Source organism: Salmo trutta, chromosome 25, assembly GCF_901001165.1.
Source record: "Salmo trutta chromosome 25, fSalTru1.1, whole genome shotgun sequence".
In the NCBI taxonomy this organism is placed as follows: domain Eukaryota; kingdom Metazoa; phylum Chordata; class Actinopteri; order Salmoniformes; family Salmonidae; genus Salmo; species Salmo trutta.
In genome coordinates this window covers 19,649,399-19,670,584 of record NC_042981.1, presented here as the reverse complement: position 1 = coordinate 19,670,584, position 21,186 = coordinate 19,649,399, and the positions used below count along the sequence as shown (strand labels likewise).

The window sequence follows — 21,186 nt, the reverse complement described above, 5'->3', positions numbered from 1 at the left end:
AAACGAGATGGGGGTGAGGAAAGGAGATGGGGAGGAGGAGAGGCGATTGAGAAGAGGAGAGGAGATGGGGAGGAGGAGAGGAGATGGGGAGGAGGAGAGGCGATTGAGAAGAGGAGATGGGAAGGAGGAGAGGAGATGGGGAGGAGGAGAGGAGATGGAGAAGAGGAGATGGGGAGGAGGAGATGGGGAGGAGGAGAGGCGATGGAGAAAAGGAGATGGGGAGGAGGAGAGGAGATGGGGAGGAGAGGAGATGGGGATGAAAAGAGGAGATGAAGAGGAGGAGAGGCGATTGAGAAGAGGAGATGGGGAGGAGGAGAGGCGATTGAGAAGAGGAGATGGGAAGGAGGAGAGGAGATGGGGAGGAGGAGAGGAGATCGGGGGAGGAGAGGAGATGGGGGGAGGAGAGGAGATGGGGAGGAGGAGAGGCGATGGAGAAAAGGAGATGGGAGGAGGAGAGGAGATGGGAAGGAGGAGAGGAGATGGGGAGGAGGAGAGGCGATTGAGAAGAGGAGATGGGGAGGAGGAGAGGAGATGGGAAGGAGGAGAGGAGATGGGGATGAGAAGATGAGATGAAGAGGAGGAGAGGCGATTGAGAAGAGGAGATGGGGAGGAGGAGAGGCGATTGAGAAGAGGAGATGGGGAGGAGGAGAGGAGATGGGGATGAGAAGATGAGATGAAGAGGAGGAGAGGCGATTGAGAAGAGGAGATGGGGAGGAGGAGAGGCGATTGAGAAGAGGAGATGGGGAGGAGGAGAGGAGATGGGGATGAGGAGAGGCGATTGAGAAGAGGAGATGGGGAGGAGGAGAGGCGATTGAGAAGAGGAGATGGGGAGGAGGAGAGGAGATGGGGATGAGGAGAGGCGATTGAGAAGAGGAGATGGGGAGGAGGAGAGGAGATGGGGATGAGGAGAGGCGATTGAGAAGAGGAGATGGGGAGGAGGAGAGGCGATTGAGAAGAGGGGAGGAGATGGGGAGGAGAAGAGATATCTTCTGTATAGCCAGCACTGTGATTTCTATCTGTAACAAATACTCGAAAAATACAATTAATTAGAAATCACTTTCTCTCTCTGCTGCCAAAATAACCAAGTGGATCTGTGTGTGTGTGTGGATGGCTGGCATTGAGCAGAGTGGCACTTTGAGCAGAGAGGCACACTGACTGATCCTTTGGTTAATGTGTTTGTCTAAATGCTAACACCAATGTTGTAGCATGTGATAGCATGCATGAGTTGTATAAGATAAAACAACACTGTGGAGACACACACACACACACACAGTAATATTGTTTTGTTGTAATATTGTAAATGTTATATTGTACATCTGTAATGGTGGAGCAGTGTACATGTGTATAGTGCACAGTGTATTCTGTTATGTATTGGACCTCTAAGCCAGTTCCACTAATCAGGGACTGAATTAGACCTGGGACACCAGGTGTGTGCAATTAATCAGGTAGAACAAAAAAACAGCAGGCTCCGGACCTCGTAGGGTAAGAGTGGAATACCCCCGATGTAGACTATTGTTTTCTTGTGATGTGTTGTTTTGTTCCTGGACCCCAGGAAGAGTAGCGGTTGCCTTGGCAACAGCTAATAAGGATCCTAATATATACAAAATAAGAGGGTATAACATTGAGTCTGTTGTGGAGAAAGGCCAGAATCCAGACTAACATGAAGTTCTCAGGGTACTCGCTGAGGGCCATCTCGATGATGTTGAGTGCGTCGTGGTAGTGTTTCTGAGCCGACAGCAACAGGGCCAGCAGGTGGAGTGAGTGCACGTCGTCTCCCTGCAGCTGCAGAGCCTGACGCACGTACCCAAGCGCCTCCGGGATCTATAGCACAGAGGACACGGGTCAGATCCCCACCAGTCATCCACAACAAGGGGTGCTACTATCTGGCCATGCTGGAGAGGACCCTAACCTTAACCCTTATTACATCTGAACTCATCTGGCTACAATGTTACGGTAGCAAGCCCTTTCAGAACAAAGATTTTATTTGAATCAGTAATCTCTAACCTTTACCCTTGACATTAAAAGGCAAATAGCTCATGTACTTGCTCATCAGTGTTTATGTATTTTTCCCCCATACATGCCTATCTTGTGACAACCAATCACAGATATAATAGGGTTATTATATCTATGCTAATGTCTCTCCCACCTCAGCCAATCAGATCTCTGATGGAGTAGATACATGATCAGACACAACTTAGTTGTTAACACCTGCTTAAATCTACCAGGTAATAACCAATATCAGGTCCTTTTCATTAGTCTACTGCTGCCGGAAATCAATGGTACAGTGAGGGAAAAAGTATTTGATCCCCTGCTGATTTTGTACGTTTGCCCACTGACAAAGAAATGATCAGTCTATAATTTTAATGGTAGGTTTATTTGAACAGTGCGAGACAGAATAACAACAAAAAAATCCAGAAAAACGCATGTCAAAAAAATTATTTGCATTTTAATGAGGGAAATAAGTATTTGAGTATAAGTAAAATGAATGATGAATAGCGCTAACTCCTAGTGTTTAAAATTTGTTTTATTTATTTATTTAACCTTTATTTAACTAGGCAAGTCAGTCAAGAACAAATTCTTATTAACAATGACGGCCTACCAAAAGGGGGCTCGGATTAAAAATAAATAAATAAATAAAAATATAGGAGAAAACACACTTCACGACAAGAGACAACACTACAAAAAGAGAGACCTAAGACAACAACACAGCAAGGCAGCGACACATGACAACACCATGGTAGCAACACAACGTGGTAGCAGCACAAAACATGGTACAAACATTTTTGGGCACAGACAACAGCATAATTGGCAAGAAGGTAGAGACAACAATACATCACACAAAGCAGGCACAACTGTCAGTAAGAGTGTCCATGATTGAGTCTTTGAATATAGAGATTGAGATAAAACTGTCCAGTTGGAGTGTTTGTTGCATCTCGTTCCAGTTGCTAGCTGCAGCGAACTGAAAAGAGGAGAGACCCAGGGATGTGTGTGCTTTGGGGACCTTTAACAGAATGTGACTGGAAGAACGGGTGTTGTATGTGGAGGATGAGGGCTGCAGTAGGTATCTCAGATAGGGGGGAGTGAGGCCTAAGTGGTTTTTTATAAATAAGCATCAACCAGTGGGTCTTGCGACAGTTATACAGAGATGACCAGTTTACAGAGGAGTATAGAGTGCAGTGTTGTGTCCTATAAGGAGCATTGGTGGCAAATCTGATGGCCGAATGGTAAAGGACATCTAGCTGCTCGAGAGCACCCTTACCTGCCGATCTATAAATTATGTCTCCGTAATCTAGCATGGGTAGGTGGTCATCTGAATCAGGGTTAGTTTGTCAGCTGGGGTGAAAGAGGAGCGATTACGATAGAGGAAACCAAGTCTAGATGTAACTTTAGCCTGCAGCTTTGAAATGTGCTGAGAGAAGGACAGAGTACCGTCTAGCCATTATTCTCCCAAATATTTGTATGAGGTGACTACCTCAAGCTCTAAACCTTCAGAGGTAGTAATCACACCTGTGGGGAGAGGGGCATTCTTCTTACCAAACCACATGACCTTTGTTTTGGAGGTGTTCATAAACATAACAAGGTTAACCTTAGATAGAAAAGCTTGTTGGGTAGAAAAAGCTTGTTGGACACTAAGAAAGCTTTGTTGTAGAGCGTTTAACACAAAATCCAGGGAGGGGCCAGCTGAGTATAAGACTGTATCATCTGAATATAAATGGATGAGAGAACTTCCTACTGCCTGAGCTATGTTGTTGATGTAAATTGAGAAGTGCGTGGTGCCTAGGACCGAGCCTTGGGGTACTCCCTTGGTGACAGGCAGTGGGGGAGATAGTTTTATGACTTTATACACTGCACTCTTTGAGAGAGGTAGTTAGTAACCCAGGCCAAAGACCCCTCAGAGACATCAATACTCCTTAGCCGGCCCACAAGACTGGAATGATCTACCATATCAAAAGCTTTGGCCAAGTCAATAAAAATAGCAGCAAAATATTGCTTAGAATCAAGGTCAATGGTGACATCTTTGCGGACCTTTAAGGTTGCAGTGACACATCCATAACCTGAGCATTAATCAGATTGCATACCTGAGAGAATACTATAGACATCAAGAAAGCCAGTCAGTTGATTATTGACAAGTTTTTCCAACACTTTTGATAAACAGGGCAAAATATAAATACAGTGAGGGAAAAAGTATTTGATCCCCTGCTGATTTTGTACATTTGCCCACTGACAAAGAAATGATCAGTCTATAATTTTAATGGTAGGTTTATTTGAACAGTGAGAGACAGAATAACAACAAAATAATCCAGTATAACACATGTCAAAAATGTTATAAATTGATTTGCATTTTAATGAGGGAAATAAGTATTTGACCCCTCTGCAAAACATGACTTAGTACTTGGTGGCAAAACCCTTGTTGGCAATCACAGAGGTCAGACGTTTCTTGTAGTTGGCCACCAGGTTTGCACACATCTCAGGAGGGATTTTGTCCCACTCCTCTTTGCAGATCTTCTCCAAGTCATTAAGGTTACGAGGCTGACGTTTGGCAACTCGAACCTTCAGCTCCCTCCACAGATTTTCTATGGGATTAAGGTCTGGAGACTGGCTACGCCACTCCAGGACCTTAATGTGCTTCTTCTTGAGCCACTCCTTTGTTGCCTTGGCCGTGTGTTTTGGGTCATTGTCATGCTGGAATACCCATCCACGACCCATTTTCAATGCCCTGGCTGAGGGAAGGAGGATCTGATTGATTGATTGCATCTGTGGACAGGTGTCTTTTATACAGGTAACAAACTGAGATTAGGAGCACTCACTTTAACCTCTCTGGGAAATGTGGGACACTATTCAACAGCCAGTGAAATAGCAGGGCGGCAAATTCAAAACAACAAAAATCTCATAATTCAAATTTGTCAAACATACAACTATTATATCCCATTTTAAAGATACACTTCTCGTTAATCCAACCACATTGTCCGATTTCAAAAAGGCTTTACGGCGAAAGCATAACATTAGATTATGTTAGGACAGCGCCGAGACAAGAAAAACCACACAGCCATTTTCCAAGCAAGGAGAGGCGTCACAAAAACCAGAAATACAGCTAAAATTAATCACAAACCTTTGATGATCTTCATCAGATGGCACTCATAGGACTTCATGTTACACAATACATGTATGTTTTGCTCGATAAAGTTCATATTTATATCCAAAAACCCCATTTTACATTGCCGTGTAATGTTCAGAAATGTTTTGCCTCTCAAAACTTCCGGTGATGAGCACATCAATTTACAGAAATACTCATGATAAACGTTGATAAAATATTAAACTGTTATTCAAAGAATTATAGATACACTTCTCCTTAATGCAACTGCTGTGTCAGATTTTTAAAAAAAAATTACAGCAAAAGCACACTTTGCAATAATCTGAGTACAGCGCTCAGACAACAACAACAAGCAATACAGATACCCGCCATTTTGGAGTCAACTAAAATCAGAAATAGCATTATAAATATTCACTTACCTTTGATGATCTTCATCAGAATGCACTCTCAGGGATCCCAGTTCCACAATAAATGTTTGTTTTGTTCGATAAAGTCCATCATTTATGTCCAAATACCTCCTTTTTGTTTGCGCGTTTAGTTCACTACTCCAAATGCAGGAAGCGTGCACAAAATGTCACGACGAAAAGTTAAAAAAAGTTCAAAATTCCAATGTCTTCAGAAATGAAAAGGAACACAGCTAACTCTCACGGGAGCGTGCGCCACTGAACTCATGTCATTCTCTCAGTCATCTGACTCCAGGACCTCTTATTCTCTCCCCATTCACAGTAGAAGCATGAAACAACGTTCTAAAGACTGTTGACATCTAGTGGAAGCCTTAGGAAGTGCAAAATGACCCCACAGACACTGTATACTGGATAGGGAATCACTTGAAAAACTACAAACCTCAGATTTCCACACTTCCTGGTTGAATTTTTCTCAGGCTTTTGCCTGCCATATGAGTTCTGTTATACTCACAGACATCATTCAAACAGTTTTAGAATCTTCAGAGTGTTTTCTATCCAAATACTAATAATATGCATATCCTACCTTCTGGGCCTGAGTAGCAGGCAGTTTAATTTGGGCACGTTATTCATCTGAATTTCCGAATACTGCCCCGTCACCAAAAAGTTAAGAGTGTGCTCCTAATCTCAGCTCGTTACCTGTATAAAAGACACCTGGGAGCCAGAAATCTTTCTGATTGAGAGGGGGTCAAATACTTATTTCCATCACTAAAATGCAAATCAATTTATAAGATTTTTGACATGCGTTTTTCTGGATTTTTTGGTTCAAATAAACCTACCATTAAAATTAGAGATTGATAATTTCTTTGTCAGTGGGCAAACGTACAAAATAAGCAGGGGATCAAATACTTTTTTCCCTCACTGTAGGCCTATAACAGTTGATCTCCCCCTTTAAATAAAGGACGAACTGTGGCTGCCTTCCAAGCAATGGGAACCTCCCCAGAGAGGAGAGACAGGTTAAAAAGGTCAGAGATAGGCTTGGCGATGATAGGGGCAGCAACCTTAAAGAAGAAATGGTCTAAACCATCTGAACCAGATGTTTTTTTGGGATCAAGTTTAAGGATCACCTTTAGCACCTCGGACTCAGTGACCGCCTGCAGGGAGAAACTTTGAAGCGGGACAGGGGGAAAAAGGGAGAAGCATCGGGGATAGTCGCATTAGAAGGGGTGGGACATGAGGAAATGTTGGACCAGCAAGGAGGCATGGCTGAGTCAAATAGGAATCCTGACTTAATCAAGTGGTGATTAAAGAGCTCAGACATGTGCTCCTTGTCAGTAACAACCACATCATCAATATTAAGGGACAAGGGCAACTATGAAGAGGAGAGTTTATTCTCCAGGTCTTTAACCATTTTCCAGAACTTCTTGGGGTTAGACCCACAGAGAGCACTGACCACACACACACCTCTATCTACAGAGAGTATCAGTGCTGCTTGACCAGCTTTCACACACAGATTAGTCCCATCATGACTCTCTGAGCCACTGTGTGTGTGTGTGTGTGTGTGTGTGTGTGTGTGTGTGTGTGTGTGTGTGTGTTTCTAGACCTTACCTGTCGTGACACAGCCAGCTGCAGGGCCAGGTAGAAGGCGGTCTGTGGGGGACAAGCTCTGGGCCCTGAAACAGAGAGATGAGGAGAAATGAGTGAGGAAAAGTGTCCTTCAAATATCATTTTTTACTTGCATGACTGCTACCGAGAATGCTGCTTGCTTGTAGTATCATATCATAAAGCAGGGAAATGAATGAACTCAGTGGGATTTTTTGAACCACTATCCTACAGAGTATCAGGTCCTATTACACTGGGACCACCAGGGGACTAACCTTGAGTGAGGTATCCACCCATCCCCTACTGAACAAGCCTTGCCCAGCCCTGTCCTGTCCTGCTCATAACCATAACCACCATAAGAGAGAGGTTGGCTTACATGGTTCTTCCCAAGCACTCTCTGTGTCAGAGGCTTAAATGGCCTCTTTTACACCACGGCATAGTTAAAGTGTCAAGAGAGTGGTGTGAGAGTGAGGATGATTCTGCCTCCATTAGGGGAGCCAGGGACAGGCACAGAGAAAGGGACAGGGAGGGGAGACACAGGGAGGGGGAAGGGGGACAGGGGACAAGGAGAGTGGTGTGACACTAAGGATGACTCTGCCTCCATTAGGTAAACCCGGGACAGGTGGGCCCCAGGAACCCACAGAGACGGGGAGACACAGAGACAGGGGAGACACAGAGACAGGACAGACACAGAAACAGGACAGACACAGGGACGGGGAGACACAGAGACCGGGGAGACAGAGACAGGGGAGACAGGGGGGGAGATGGAGACAGAGACAGGTGGAGACACAGAGACAGGTGGAGAGACAGAGACAGGGGAGACAGGGGGGAGATGGAGACAGAGACAGGTGGAGACACAGAGACAGGGGAGAGACAGAGGAGACACAGAGACAGGGATAGGGGAGACAGTGACATCTAAATCGCCAAATTCTTACAAAACTGACTCACCTCTGGAACGCACCCAGGGCCTTCTTCTGATACTCCTTCTGGAACCCCCGTAGGGGAGCTGTAGGGTTAGAGGGAGAGAGAGAGAGACAGGAGGGGGATTGAGCAGTGTGGGAGACGGAGAGGAGATAGAGATGAAGGATAAAATGAGAATAGAAAGTGGCTAGATGAAGGGAAAGACAGTAGTAAAAAGAAGAGGAGAGAAGAGAGAAGGAAGCATATGCAAGAGCCACGGGTAAATTGAGAAAGCATTTAAGAGCGAGTGAAATAGAGTGAACAACAGATGGGAGCAAAGAAAGGAGATTGAGAGAACGGGAGAGAATGAGAAACCAGAGGAGAGTGATTATGTTCAGGAAGAAGGGAGGGAAGGAAGCTCACATTATGGTGCATTATGTCATAAATATTCAGCTTGTCTACACCATATGTTCCAGTGGAGATAAGCTGAATGTGGTAGTGAGAGGAGAGCAATGTACTGTGGGACTGTCATACATCAGTTAGGCATTTGCTGTTAGTGTGTCTGGGGGTGAATGATAACTGTGGGGAGAGAGAGAGGGTAGAATCTAGAGCCAGAAGGTTTCCTGGTCATGTCACAAAAAATCATTGAAAATCCTTCCTCTCCTTACCGCACTCTGATTTAAAAGAACTGAGCAGGTGAAAGCTATCCTACTGAGATTCCCCCATTGTTTTTACCTGTCCAATCAGGGCAAATGAAAGGGAGGAGACGAGAAGAGGACATGTTTTTAAGCAATTGAGACAGAGCACTGGCCCTAGGTGCAAAGCTGTACGAGGTCTGTGGCTGAAAGTGGGAGCTATCCTTCACTGTCTGTGGCCTTGAGGCTGTACACCAGGCCGATGGCTAGGTAACCTTTAGCTCGGAACTCTGAGGCCTTCTCCCCCATGTCCACCACCATCTTAGCAAAACACTCTCCTTCCTCCAGCTAGACAGTGTCATGACGTTGGCCTGTGGGTAAGGTTTATGACCCCCCCATAAATACCTTTCTCCCTTCCCCTCTCTCTCTGACCCTACTGAAGGACTTGAATAGCCTGTGTTAAATATAGAGAGTCTGGGAACATCAAACAAATGGGGAAAGGAACCATATTTTGATAATAAAACCAGTTGGAAATATGCTTAATAACGTAATGAGTATGTATGTCAGTTCATTGTTATCTGAGACATTATGATTGATGACAGGACAACATAAACTGTACCTGAGAAAGTATACACCCTCTAGTTATCAGAGTCACATGGAATTGTTATGCAATTGAAATGTTTGATATTGAAATTGTTTGTTAGGAGATTAAATGTAATTTTAGCTTCCAAATGAGAGAATTGGGTTTTCATAAGGAAGGTGCCCTGCCCGATCAGTGGCCCAACCCTGTGAAGAGACATGGGGTTATAAACGATGGGGCGCCTCCTTCCCCCCTCTCCACTATATAAGCCTTTGACGAGGGGATGGCCAGTATGTTCCAGTACGGGAGGTCTGCAGCCTCTACGTTAGAAGGACAGACACATATCAAGGACAGAACTAAGCCAACCTCGGCGTGAGCTATGGTATGAACTGGTATGAACTTTGAGCTTATTCACTACAGAAGTGATACTTCCTAGCCGTTGAGTTAGCCGCTGCTAACGTGGGCTAGGAAAGGACGGACGACGGATCCAGTCTAACAACCAGACGAAGATACCACCACGTATCCAAGTTACCACCATTGACATTCTTCCACTACAGGAAGATCTGTTGGCCAACCCGGCCAGCATCTACGACCAATCTACCGAAGCGCAGCTCAGAGTAAATATTTATTGCATTTTCCTTTTCCAAATGGGCGGTAATTTAGAATGCATAAGATAATGTATTTACGATAGCATAGCTGCTGTTTCTTTGTTCCTAAGTCTTCCCGCTATTTCATTCAAGCCCAACCCCCTTTTCTTTGTGTAACCAGCCATGATACAGGCTCCGTCCACAAGGACGTTTTCTGTATGACATCATTTGTATCCTGTGTATTTGTAATTCTGTGTGATTAGTTAGGTATTTAGTAAATACATAATTAAACCCAATTTTGTATTGCTGATTCAACTTGTTAGCCAGAGTTCGTGAAGATAACCAAGAATTTACAACTTTCATTATGAGACTGAAAATAAGATAAGGGTTAATATTGACTGCTATCGATGTAAAATATTACTAAGTATTTTAAGAGTTTATTCGGAAGATAACAGCTCTATAAACGTTCTTCTGTGGTGCCCCGACTTTCTAGTTAATTACATTTACATGATTAGCTTAATCAGGTAATATTAATTACAGAGAAATAATTTTATAAGTTAGCATGTCATATCACTTAATCCGGCATAGCCAAAGACACGACAACAGTGAGCAAGAGAAAGAAAGAGAAAAATTAGTAGAATATTATAATGTACAGAAAACGAATCATAAAGGACAAATAATATAGTGATTTATATCAGAGATCTCTGAGGGACAATGGCAGGGCTTGTTGCCGTTCTCACCCAATGGAGTGCTCCAATGCACAGCTTGACAGCTAGTAAGGGGATGGTGGGGTCATCCGGCTTCAGACAGATACACTCCTTCAATACCTTCACCACCCTGGCCGACTGCGCACACACACACATTAGGTGAAGCACAAAGTAACGCTGTAGTGTACATTGATAAAATAAGCATGATGTCACAGTAGTGATCAGTGATGCGCGAGCTGACTCATAACCCGCAGTCACTGCGGTTATATCCGCGGGGGCGGGTTTAGGGTCATGAAATATTGTGTGGATGAATGGCGGGTGGGTGGCTGGCTTAATAAAGAGAAAACAACAACTTAAAAAATCCATAAATCTATAATTCTTGTGCAGTTTATATCTATAAGCCACATTGAGGTTTTTCTTTCATTATTTTAGGCTTTCTGGCATTAGTGCATAAGTCTAAGCTTTAGCACCTAACTGTATGCACGCCAAGTAACCTACATGCCAATCACCAACTGCTTTTGGGAATGGGCAGAAGAAGTTAACGTCGATCCATGGAAGCAAAAAGGATCATGTCAGAGTTGAATTCAATAAGAGAAAAGCTGCGAAATGGAGAGTTGAAAATAAAGAAAAGGGAGGACCAGAAAAGTAATGTTTGGGAAAGATTTGGTGAAGTGGTAAAAAGAGTATGATGGCAGTGCCAGCTATTATGTGTGATGATTGTAAGGTGCTATTCAAATTCGACAGTCACACGACAGGGACTTTAAATAGGCCTATGGCACTGCAAGGAAACTGTAGCCTACTGTTCAGACGGGTTAAATGGAAACTGACTGTAGATCTATAACCTCTCACATAGCCTTAATATGAACTCCTGCAGAATTAAGCATTTCTTGCAGTAAAATGCAAAATGTTTACTCGGGAACAGGAGTTGAGAAACATGATTTATTTCTTTCAGCATCTTGAGAGTATACGAATGCACAGTTGGATACCATCTGTAGAGGTGCTATTTTTATCAGCATCAGAAAAGCTGATAGTATTTCTAAATAAAATATGCATCCAAGCAAAACTGAAATCTTATCAGAAACATGTTGGGTAGTTTTTACAGCTTTCGATTTCCTTACAACCAGTCAAATTGATGACATTTGGAAATTTTGCACAGAAAATCTTTACAGTTTTTTGATTGTTGAGTTATTGCATTTTCTCCCCGGTCCCTAAACGTCTTTGCTCCGCAAAAGAAGCAGAGATGACAGAGAAAACATTACTGATGTCAACTAGATTTATGCATTGATTCAATTGATCTATTACATTATTCTGGTGAGACAGGGTTTATTTAGTCTTCTAGGGCAACATATAATGACAGAAGTGAAGCTGCATGTATCTAATTATATACAAGTTGACTAACAACTAAAATGTCAAATTATAAGCAGAAACATGCTGTATCTAAATCAGGCCCAAAATAATCCTGCAAACCCTGTCAAAAAATAGTTCAGCTGTCTCTGACTGTAGCCTACAGTACATTTTCTATATTAGCGGGTTAGGATTGACTGAGGGCCTCAGATTTAACATTTCATCACATATAGTGGGAAGGTCGCAGATGGGTTATTAGCAATTGCGGGCGGGTACGGGTGAACAAACAGCTGACCCGCGCACCACTAGTAGTGATGTCACGGTGTCAGACTTACCTTCCCAGCAGCCATCAGTGACAGGGCTAGCTGGTACCAGAGATGGAACTCCTCAAAGGCAAACTTCATGGCCCTCTCTAGACACTGCAGACGCAAGACAAAGGTCAGATTCACTTGACATCACATTTACATGTACATTTAAATAGGGTTTTGATAAAATAAATTGATGAATTTGAGGGTTTCTAAGTCAAAACCATGAAAGGCTTTAAACAACTCTTTATTTAAATTACAATGGGAGAGCTGAGAGTTCTTAGTTGTGAGCAGAGCAGACAGCAGAGCAGAGCAAGACACCAGAATGTGCTAAGAAGAAGAAATGCAATCCTTCCTTCCTTAACACATTGAAAACTCCATCACCTCGAGGAACAAGGCCAAGTGACAGACGGGGAGCCATATTTAGATCAACCCTCAGGAGCCAGCAGATCCAAATCAGTGGCTCACAGCTCCAGCCGAGAACCAATTACAACGCTCTGCCACTTCCTGCCAACACCTCCCAAGTGGAGATGGGAGAAACTTGCAGAAGGACAACCATCTCTGCAGAATTCCACAAATCAGGCCTTTATGGTAGAGTGGCCAGACGGATGCCACTCCTCATTAAAGGCACATGACAGCACGCTTGGAATTTGCCAATAAGCACCTAAAGGACTCTCAGACCATGAAAAACAAGATTCTCTGGTCTGACGAAACCAACATTGAACTCTTTAGCCTTAATGTCAAGCATCACGTCTGGAGGAAACCTGGCACCATCCCTACGGTGAAGCATGGTGGTGGCAGCATCATGCTGTGGGGATGTTTTTCAGCAGCAGGGACTGGGAGACTAGTCAGGATCAAGGGAAAGATAAATGGAGCAAAGTACAGAGAGCTCCTTGATGAAAAACTGCTCCAGAGTGCTAAGGACCTCAGACTGGGAGCAAGGTTCACCTTCAAACAGGACAATGACCCTAAGCACACAGCCAAGACAAAGCAGGAGTGGCTTTGGGATAAGTCTCAATGTCCTCGAGTGGCCCAGCCAGAGCCCGGATTTGAACCTGATCAAGCATCTCTGGAGAGACTTGAAAATAGCTGTGCCGCGACACCTGACAGAACTTGAGAGGATCTCCAGAGAAGAATGTGAGAAACTCCCAAAATACAGGTGTGCCAAGCTTGTAGCATCATACCCAAGAAGACTCGAGGTTGTAATCGCTGCCAAAGGTGCTTCATCAAAGTACTGAGTAACGGGTCTGAATACTTATGTAAATGTCATTTCAGTTTTTTATTTTTAATACATTTGCTCAAATTTCAAAAACCTGTTTTCGCTTTGTAGTTATGGGGTTATGGGGTGTAGATTGAAGAATGAAAACAACTATTTAATACATTTTAGAACAAGGCTATAACGTAACAAAATGTGAAAAAAGTCAAGGGGTCTGAATACTTTCCGAATGCACTTTATATGTTACAAATTTCCTGCCGGTGACTTATCAGCACCACACTACCATTCCACTACTTCTCCAACTTTTCATCCCATGTTCATCTTCCTCAGTGTGTTTAAATAAAGTTACTGTGTGTGTTAACTCTTGGGCTGCTTTATTCCTGTCTAACTGGGGGCAGTGTCAGTGAGTCACAAACCAGTAAAATACGTAGAGCCGGATCACTCTCTTTCAATATAAACGTATACAGACAAAAGACAACAGACAGACGCACACAAACATCAAGGACATCCCACCTGCCCAGACCCACATGTTCCCACAGCATCTATTTCCAGTGCTTGAAAGACTCTATGCCATATGGCCTCAAATTGCGATATTCTGCTTTTCTCTGTCGCCCACACCTTTTCAAGATTTAAATAATAATGCATTTGATTCTTCCACTGTCTTAACGATGGAGGATCATTTGACTTCGAGAAAATAGGGTCCAACCCATTGAGTATCTCACACACCTATGTCTTGAAATATGCAGATAGACAGATAAAAATAACATTTCGATTGTAACATTTCTGACAGCCAACTTTCTAACTCTGGCCATAACTTTTGGACTATATAGCACTCCAAGAAGGCATGAATTACAGAATCATTGCTTATTTTAGACTTTTTATTTAACTAGGCATCAAATTCTTATTTACAATGACAGCCTACACTGGCCAAACCCTAACCCGGACGACGCTGGGCCAATTGTGCGCCGCCCTATGGGACTCCCAATCACGACCGGTTGTGATACAGCCTGGAATCGAACCGGGGTCTGTAATGACGCCTCTAGCACTGAGATGCAGTGCCTTAGGCCACTGCACCACTCGGGACATGACTCTGCAGTTGTGCTGTAGAATGTGTGAATTTAGACTCGTGTAATAAATTCTATACATTAGTTTATACTGGATTAAGCGTACACTTTTGTTAACTGTAATTTCGTTGGTTATGTTCCAACACTCTCTCCATATCGTGCCAATATCAGTTAAGTCTTGGTTCCAATAGTTTAGATATTGTCAGTTGCAAGGTTTTATATATCTTACCCATCATATAAATATCATCTTTTGACTCAAATAGGATTCCATCTGATGTCCAACATATTTCAGATGGAAATTTCATGATATAAAACTTTTAAGTGAGACAGACAACACAAGGCCAAATGTTGAATATTCAAGATCATAGTTTACAGAACTTTGGCACACAAGACTCCCCTAGGCTGCTTGTTGTATTCACAAGCCAAACCATTGTCTCTTTCTGCTATCAAAACCAGAATCAACACAATTCTCTCTCTCTCTCTCTCTCTCTCTCTCTCTCTCTCTCGACAAGAACGACAAGGTAATTTTTAAAGTGTTTTGGACTAGTGTTTCTGATGACTGCACTAACAGTGTCTTGGAGTCTCTGTAGTGACTGAGACATTGTGCTTTATCTCTTGTTCAGTGAGTGAGTGAGTGAGTGAGTGAGTGAGTGAGTGAGTGAGTGAGTGAGTGAGTGAGTGAGTGAGTGAGTGAGTGAGAGAGAGAGAGAGAGAGAGCAGCGCTGGGGGATGGAGGGATGAACTTAAGGTCTCCAGATCAATGAGATCAGATCCATTCAGCCAGCCATCGACCGGACTGCAGGAAGGCTCCCGGCTACTGGCTCCAGAGACGGAAAGTGGCAGCTTCGGTTACCGGGGCAACTATAGGCCATGATTGGTCTCCGTGGGTCTTTTCGGGTGTTCCCACGGTTACTGATTGGGCGGTTAGGTGTGTGTAGGTGTAGGATAAGGGTCTCTGTGTGTGTATACATCCAGTATGTGTATGTCCTCACCTCAGAGAGCATCTCATACTGTCCCCGTCGCCCCAGGGCTCTGGGATCCTGCTCAACACCACATCTCTGTTGGCCTGCAGGGAGAACACACGCACACTCGTTCGTTCGTTCGTTCGTTCGTTCGTTCGTTAGTTAGTTAGTTAGTTAGTTAGTTAGTTAGTTCGTTAGTTCGTTAGTTCGTTCGTTCGTTCGGTGGGAGAGTGTTAACAGAGTAGCTGTGGGAACATTGCAGTGTGTGGTGAGTGGAAGAATCGAAAGAGGAGTGTTGTGCTTGATGGATGACTGGAGGCCCTGCTTTTAAAAACACCCATTAGAAGGAACAACAAACAGAATGGAAATCTAACACCCTTTAAACTAATGGATCAACTGAAAAAAATTGTTACTGGAAGTTCAGAGTCAGAGCTACCAAACAATGCCTTTAATGCCTTACTTTGGGAGTGTGATGGGGAAACTGTACTGGATGAAACTGTTGATGTGGCTGAGAGAAAAAATGAACTTGTCAACATTAGAACCAGGGGAGTTCAGTTGCTGTTATTGTTGAAAAGGTGCACGACCTGAAAGATGAATCTACCTGCCCGGGAAGAATAGAGGGATATTCTTACCATAGATTCACTAATCAGCAACAGGAGCAGAGCCTCCTCTGTGTTCTCCTGTGGACAAAACAGACTGAGGAGAAGGAGAGGAAGAGAGGGAGGGGGGCAATGAGAGGGAAAGAGAAAGCGAGAGAGGGAAAGATAGTGGGGGAGAGAGAAAGGGAGAGGAAGAGAGGGAAGGGGCAATGAGAGGGAAAGAGGGAAAGAGAGCGAGAGAGGGAAAGATAGTGGGGGAGAGAGAAAGGGAGAGGAAGAGAGGGAAGGGGCAATGAGAGGGAAAGAGGGAAAGAGAGCGAGAGAGGGAAAGATAGTGGGGGAGAGAGAAAGGGAGAGGAAGAGAGGGAAGGGGCAATGAGAGGGAAAGAGGGAAAGAGAGCGAGAGAGGGAAAGATAGTGGGGGTAGAGAGAAAGAGAGAGCGAGAGAGAGAGAGAAAGATAGTGAGGAGAGAGAGAGAGGAAGAGAGAGAGAGAAAAGGGGGTAAGAGGGAAAGAGAGGGAAATATAGAGACACAGAGAGAGATAGTTATCAAACGAGTGAAGAGACAGAGCCTGCAAACCACCACAGTCAGCTCAGCTTGATGAACAAGCCAGCGTAGCGGAGTCCCATTGGGGTTCTCATGTGTAGGTAAGCTGCCTAGGAGTGTCAGATTGTGCCAATGTAGATACACACACATCTCAGGTCTGTACACAGGCAGATACTAGTATTGAGAGAGAGAGAGAGAGAGAGAGAGAGAGAGAGAGAGAGAGAGAGAGAGAGAGAGAGAGAGAGAGAGAGAAAATAGAGAGAAGAGAGAGAAGAGAAGGGAGAGAAGAGAGAGAAGAGAAGGGAGAGAAGAGAGAGAGAGACAGGTTGGTCCGTACTTGTCTCTGGAGTAGACGCGTGGCCTGCGGCTGAGGGCGTAGTCCTTGGTGTAGGGGGCTCCCTGGCGTAGCATGGGGTCGTCCAGGTGGGACTGGCTAGGAGGGTCCTCCAGAGAAGACCAGTAGCTCTGCTCACACATCCCCCTCAGCAGGATCTCTGCCAGCTGTCTGGCTATGTTCTACAAAGAAAAACACACTGTGTTACAGCGCAGGTGTGCACGTGCGGGCAAGCACACACTCACACACACAGGAAGGCGCACACACACATAAACACACACACTAGAACCCACCATTCGTAGGTTCTGTGTGGTCCTGGTCTCTACAGCTCGGAGGATCTCCCGGAAGCGGCCCACTCCCTGGGTCAGGTTACTGTGGCAACAACAAATATTAATATGTCATCATCTGTCTCTAAAGTATGGGGGAAAGCACTGGACATCTGAGGCCACAGATTATATATAGTGGAGGATAGTGTAAACATATTATATATAGTGGAGGATAGTGGAAACATTATATATAGTGGAGGATAGTGGAAACATTATATTTTGTGGAGGATAGTGGAAAGCACAACCCCCACCTGTGGACGTCGGGCCCTCATACCACCCTTATGGAGTCTGTTTCTGACCGCTTGAGCAGACACATGCACATTTGTGGCCTGCTGGAGGTCATTTTGCAGGGCTCTGGCAGTGCCCCTCCTTGCACAAAGGCAGAGGTAGCGGTCCTGCTGCTGGGTTGTTGCCCTCCTACGGCCTCCTCCACGTAGTATGTTTAATTGTTAAACATTTGATTCATTGTGACTGTTGTTCGCGCTTTTCAGTTTTGCCATTTGGCTGGAGGTTTTTTGACGCAGTTGCGTCTGTCTGTTGCTTCTGCCAAATAAAGTGTGCGCCTGATCACAACTCTGCTCTCCTGCATCTGACTTCGATACCAGTAGCGCACAACCTGACAGAATTCCACACCCAACTATGGAGTCGGCAGGAGCAGGTACCCCGGTCCGAGGGGTAGAGGAGCGCGTCCGAGAACACTCGGCGATGCTGCAACATCTCGGCACCACGCTGGATCGCTTTGTCCAGAACATGGACCGCTGGGAGAGACAGGGAGTCTCTCCAGCGCCTCGACCAGCACAACCGGGGTTACCACTACTCATCCCTCCTGTATCCGGTCCCAGTGGGATGCGTCTCGCCCTTCCCAGGGAGTATGATGGAACGGCAGCACTGTGTCAGGGGTTCCTATTACAGCTGGACCTATACCTGGACCTATACCTGGTCACCGTTCACCCGGCTCCCTCGGGAAGGGAGAGGGTGTCCACTCTTGTCTCGTGCCTCTCGGGGAGAGCTCTATAGTGGGCAAACACCGTGTGGGGAGAAGGAGATGCGGCGTTGGACCACTTCAAGGATTTCACGCGCCGCTTCCGGGCAGTCTTCGACCGTCCGCCCGAGGGTAGAGTGGCGGATGAACGTCTCTTCCACCTGAGGCAGGGGACGAGGAGCGCCCAGGAGTTCGCCCTGGAATTTCAGACCTTGACCGCCGGAGCAGGATGGAACGACAGGGCCCTCATCGACCACTACCGATGTAGCCTGCACGAGGATGTCTGTCGGGAGTTGGCCTGCAGGGATGCAAACCATCACCTTTGACCAACTGGTGGATCTGTCCATTCGGTTGGATAACCTGCTGGTCACCCGCGGACGTCCAGAGAGGGCTCTGTCGGTTCCCGCTTCCAGCACCCCCACTCCGGTGCCAATGGAGCTGGGAGGGGCTGCGCTCAGGGAGGCCGGAGGAGGGGCCTTCACGTGCACCTGTGGCCGCAGAGGGCACACTGCCTGTCGGTGCCGGGTTGGTGCCTCTGGGAGTCGAGGCAGCAGGCAGGGCTCTCTGGCGTCACCCCAGGTGAGTCTGCACCATTCTCATCCAGAGCCCTCTGTTGTTCGACTGTTTGTGCATGTTTTTGTTCCTGAGTTTGCGTGCGTAATTGGCCGACTCCCACCACGGTAAAGGAGGTGCAGCGGTTTTGAGGGTTTGCCAATTACTACCGGAGATTTATCCGGGGTTTTAGCCAGGTGGCGGCTCCCATTACCTCACTGCTGAAGTGGGGTCCTGTACGTTTGCAGTGGTCGGCTGAGGCGGACAGGGCTTTTGGGCACCTAAGGGCTCTGTATACCTCGGCTCCCGTGCTGGCCCATCCGGATCCCTCTTTGGCATTCATAGTGGAGGTGGACGCGTCCGAGGCTTGGATAGGAGCCGTGCTCTCTCAGCGCTCGGGTACGCCACCAAAGCTCTTCTCGAAGAAGCTCAGCCCGGCGGAGCGGAACTATGATGTGGGAGACCGGGAGCTGTTGTCTGTGGTTAAGGCTTTGAAGGCGTGGAGACATTGGCTTGAGGGGGCTAAACACCCTTTTCTCATCTGGACTGACCACCGCAACCTGGAGTACATCCGGGCAGCGAGGAGACTGAATCCTCGTCAGGCAAGGTGGGCCATGTTTTTTACCCGTAATGTGTTTATCCTGTCCTACAGACCAGGTTCCCAAAATGTGAAGGCAGACGCACTGTCCCGGAAGAATGACACAGAGGAGCAGCCCATAGATCAGACTCCCATACTCCCAGCCTCCTGCCTGGTAGCGCCGGTCGTGTGGGAGCTGGACGCGGACATTGAGCAGGCTTTACGTACAGAGCCCGCTGCCCTCCAGTGTCCCGTCGGGCGTCTGTACGTTCCGTCTGCTGTCCGTGACCAGTTGATCTATTGGGGCCACACGTCACCCTCCTCTGGTCATCCGGGGATCGGTCGGATGGTTAAATAAAGGTGATATATATTTTATTATATATATTATATATAGTGGATACATTTTATATATAGTGGAGGATAGTGGATACATTTTATATAGAGTGGTGGATAGTGCATACATTTTATATAGAGTGGTGGATAGTGCATACATATTATATATAGTGGAGGATAGTGGATACATATTATAAACTCAGCAAAAAAAGAAACGTCCTCTCACTGTCAACTGAGTTTATTTTCAGCATAACATGTAAATATTTGTATGAACATAACAAGATTCAACAACTGAGACATAAACTGAACAAGTTTCAGACATGTGACTAACAGAAATGAAAAATGTGTCCCTGAACAAAGCGGGGGTCAAAATCAAAAGTAACAGTCAGTATCTGGTATGGCCGCCAGCTGCATTAAGTACTGCAGTGCATCTCCTCCTCATGGACTGCACCAGATTTGCCAGTTCTTGCTGTGAGATGTTACCCCACTCTTCCACCAAGGCACCTGCAAGTTCCCGGACATTTCTGGGGGGGAATGGCCCTAGCCTTCACCCTCCGAACCAACAGGTCCCAGATGTGCTTAATGGGATTGAAATCCGGGCCCTTCGCTGGCCATGGCAGAACACTGACATTCCTGTCTTGCAGGAAATCACGCACAGAACGAGCAGTATGGCTGGTGGCATTGTCATGCTGGAGGGTCATGTCAGGATGAGCCTGCAGTAAGGGTACCACATGAGGGAGGAGGATGTCTTCCCTGTAACGCACAGCGTTGAGATTGCCTGCAATGACAACAAGCTTAGTCCGATGATGCTGTGACACACCGCCCCAGACAATGACGGACCATCCACATCCAAATCGATCCCGCTCCAGAATACAGGCCTCGGTGTAGCGCTCATTCCTTCAACGATAAACGCGAATCCAACCATCACCCCTGGTGAGACAAAACCGCGACTCGTCAGTGAAGAGCACTTTTTGCCAGTCCTGTCTGGTCCAGCGACGGTGGGTTTGTGCCCATAGGCAACGTTGTTGCCGGTGATGTCTGGTGAGGACCTGCCTTACAACAGGCCTACAAGCCCTCAGTCCAGCCTCTCTCAGCCTATTGCGGGCAGTCTGAGCACTGATGGAGGGATTGTGCGTTCCTGGTGCAACTCGAGCAGTTGTTGCCATCCTGTACCAGTCCCGCAGGTGTGATGTTCGGATGTACCGATCCTGTGCAGGTGTTGTTACACGTGGTCTGCCACTGCGAGGATGATCAGCTGTCCGTCCTGTCTTCATGTAGCGCTGTCTTAGGCGTCTCACAGTACGGACATTGCAATTTATTGCCCTGGCCACATCTGCAGTCCTCGTGCCTCCTTGCAGCATGCCTAAGGCATGCTCACACAGATGAGCAGGGACCCTGGGTATCTTACTTTTGGTGTTTTTCAGAGTCAGTAGAAAGGCCTCTTTAGCATCCTAGGTTTTCATAACTGTGACCTTAATTGCCTAACGTCTGTAAACTGTTAGTGACTTAACGACCGTTCCACAGGTGTATGTTCATTATT

At 45.9% G+C, this 21,186-nt stretch overlaps 1 protein-coding gene across 2 annotated transcripts in view; it reads right to left on the bottom strand.

The window, feature by feature from the left end:
• LOC115162132 (tetratricopeptide repeat protein 7B) overlaps positions 1 to 21,186 on the bottom strand; it is a 70,488-nt gene that overhangs the window by 33,449 nt on the left and 15,853 nt on the right. For both annotated transcript variants that reach the window (XM_029713145.1, XM_029713146.1), the window contains exons 4-11: positions 17,170 to 17,248; positions 16,880 to 17,058; positions 16,028 to 16,091; positions 12,184 to 12,267; positions 10,538 to 10,642; positions 8,044 to 8,101; positions 7,102 to 7,166; positions 1,661 to 1,821 (exon numbers count right to left, since the gene is read on the bottom strand). In XM_029713145.1, coding sequence (XP_029569005.1) covers positions 1,661 to 1,821; positions 7,102 to 7,166; positions 8,044 to 8,101; positions 10,538 to 10,642; positions 12,184 to 12,267; positions 16,028 to 16,091; positions 16,880 to 17,058; positions 17,170 to 17,248 — 795 coding nt within the window. The remainder of the gene's footprint in view (positions 1 to 1,660; positions 1,822 to 7,101; positions 7,167 to 8,043; positions 8,102 to 10,537; positions 10,643 to 12,183; positions 12,268 to 16,027; positions 16,092 to 16,879; positions 17,059 to 17,169; positions 17,249 to 21,186) is intronic.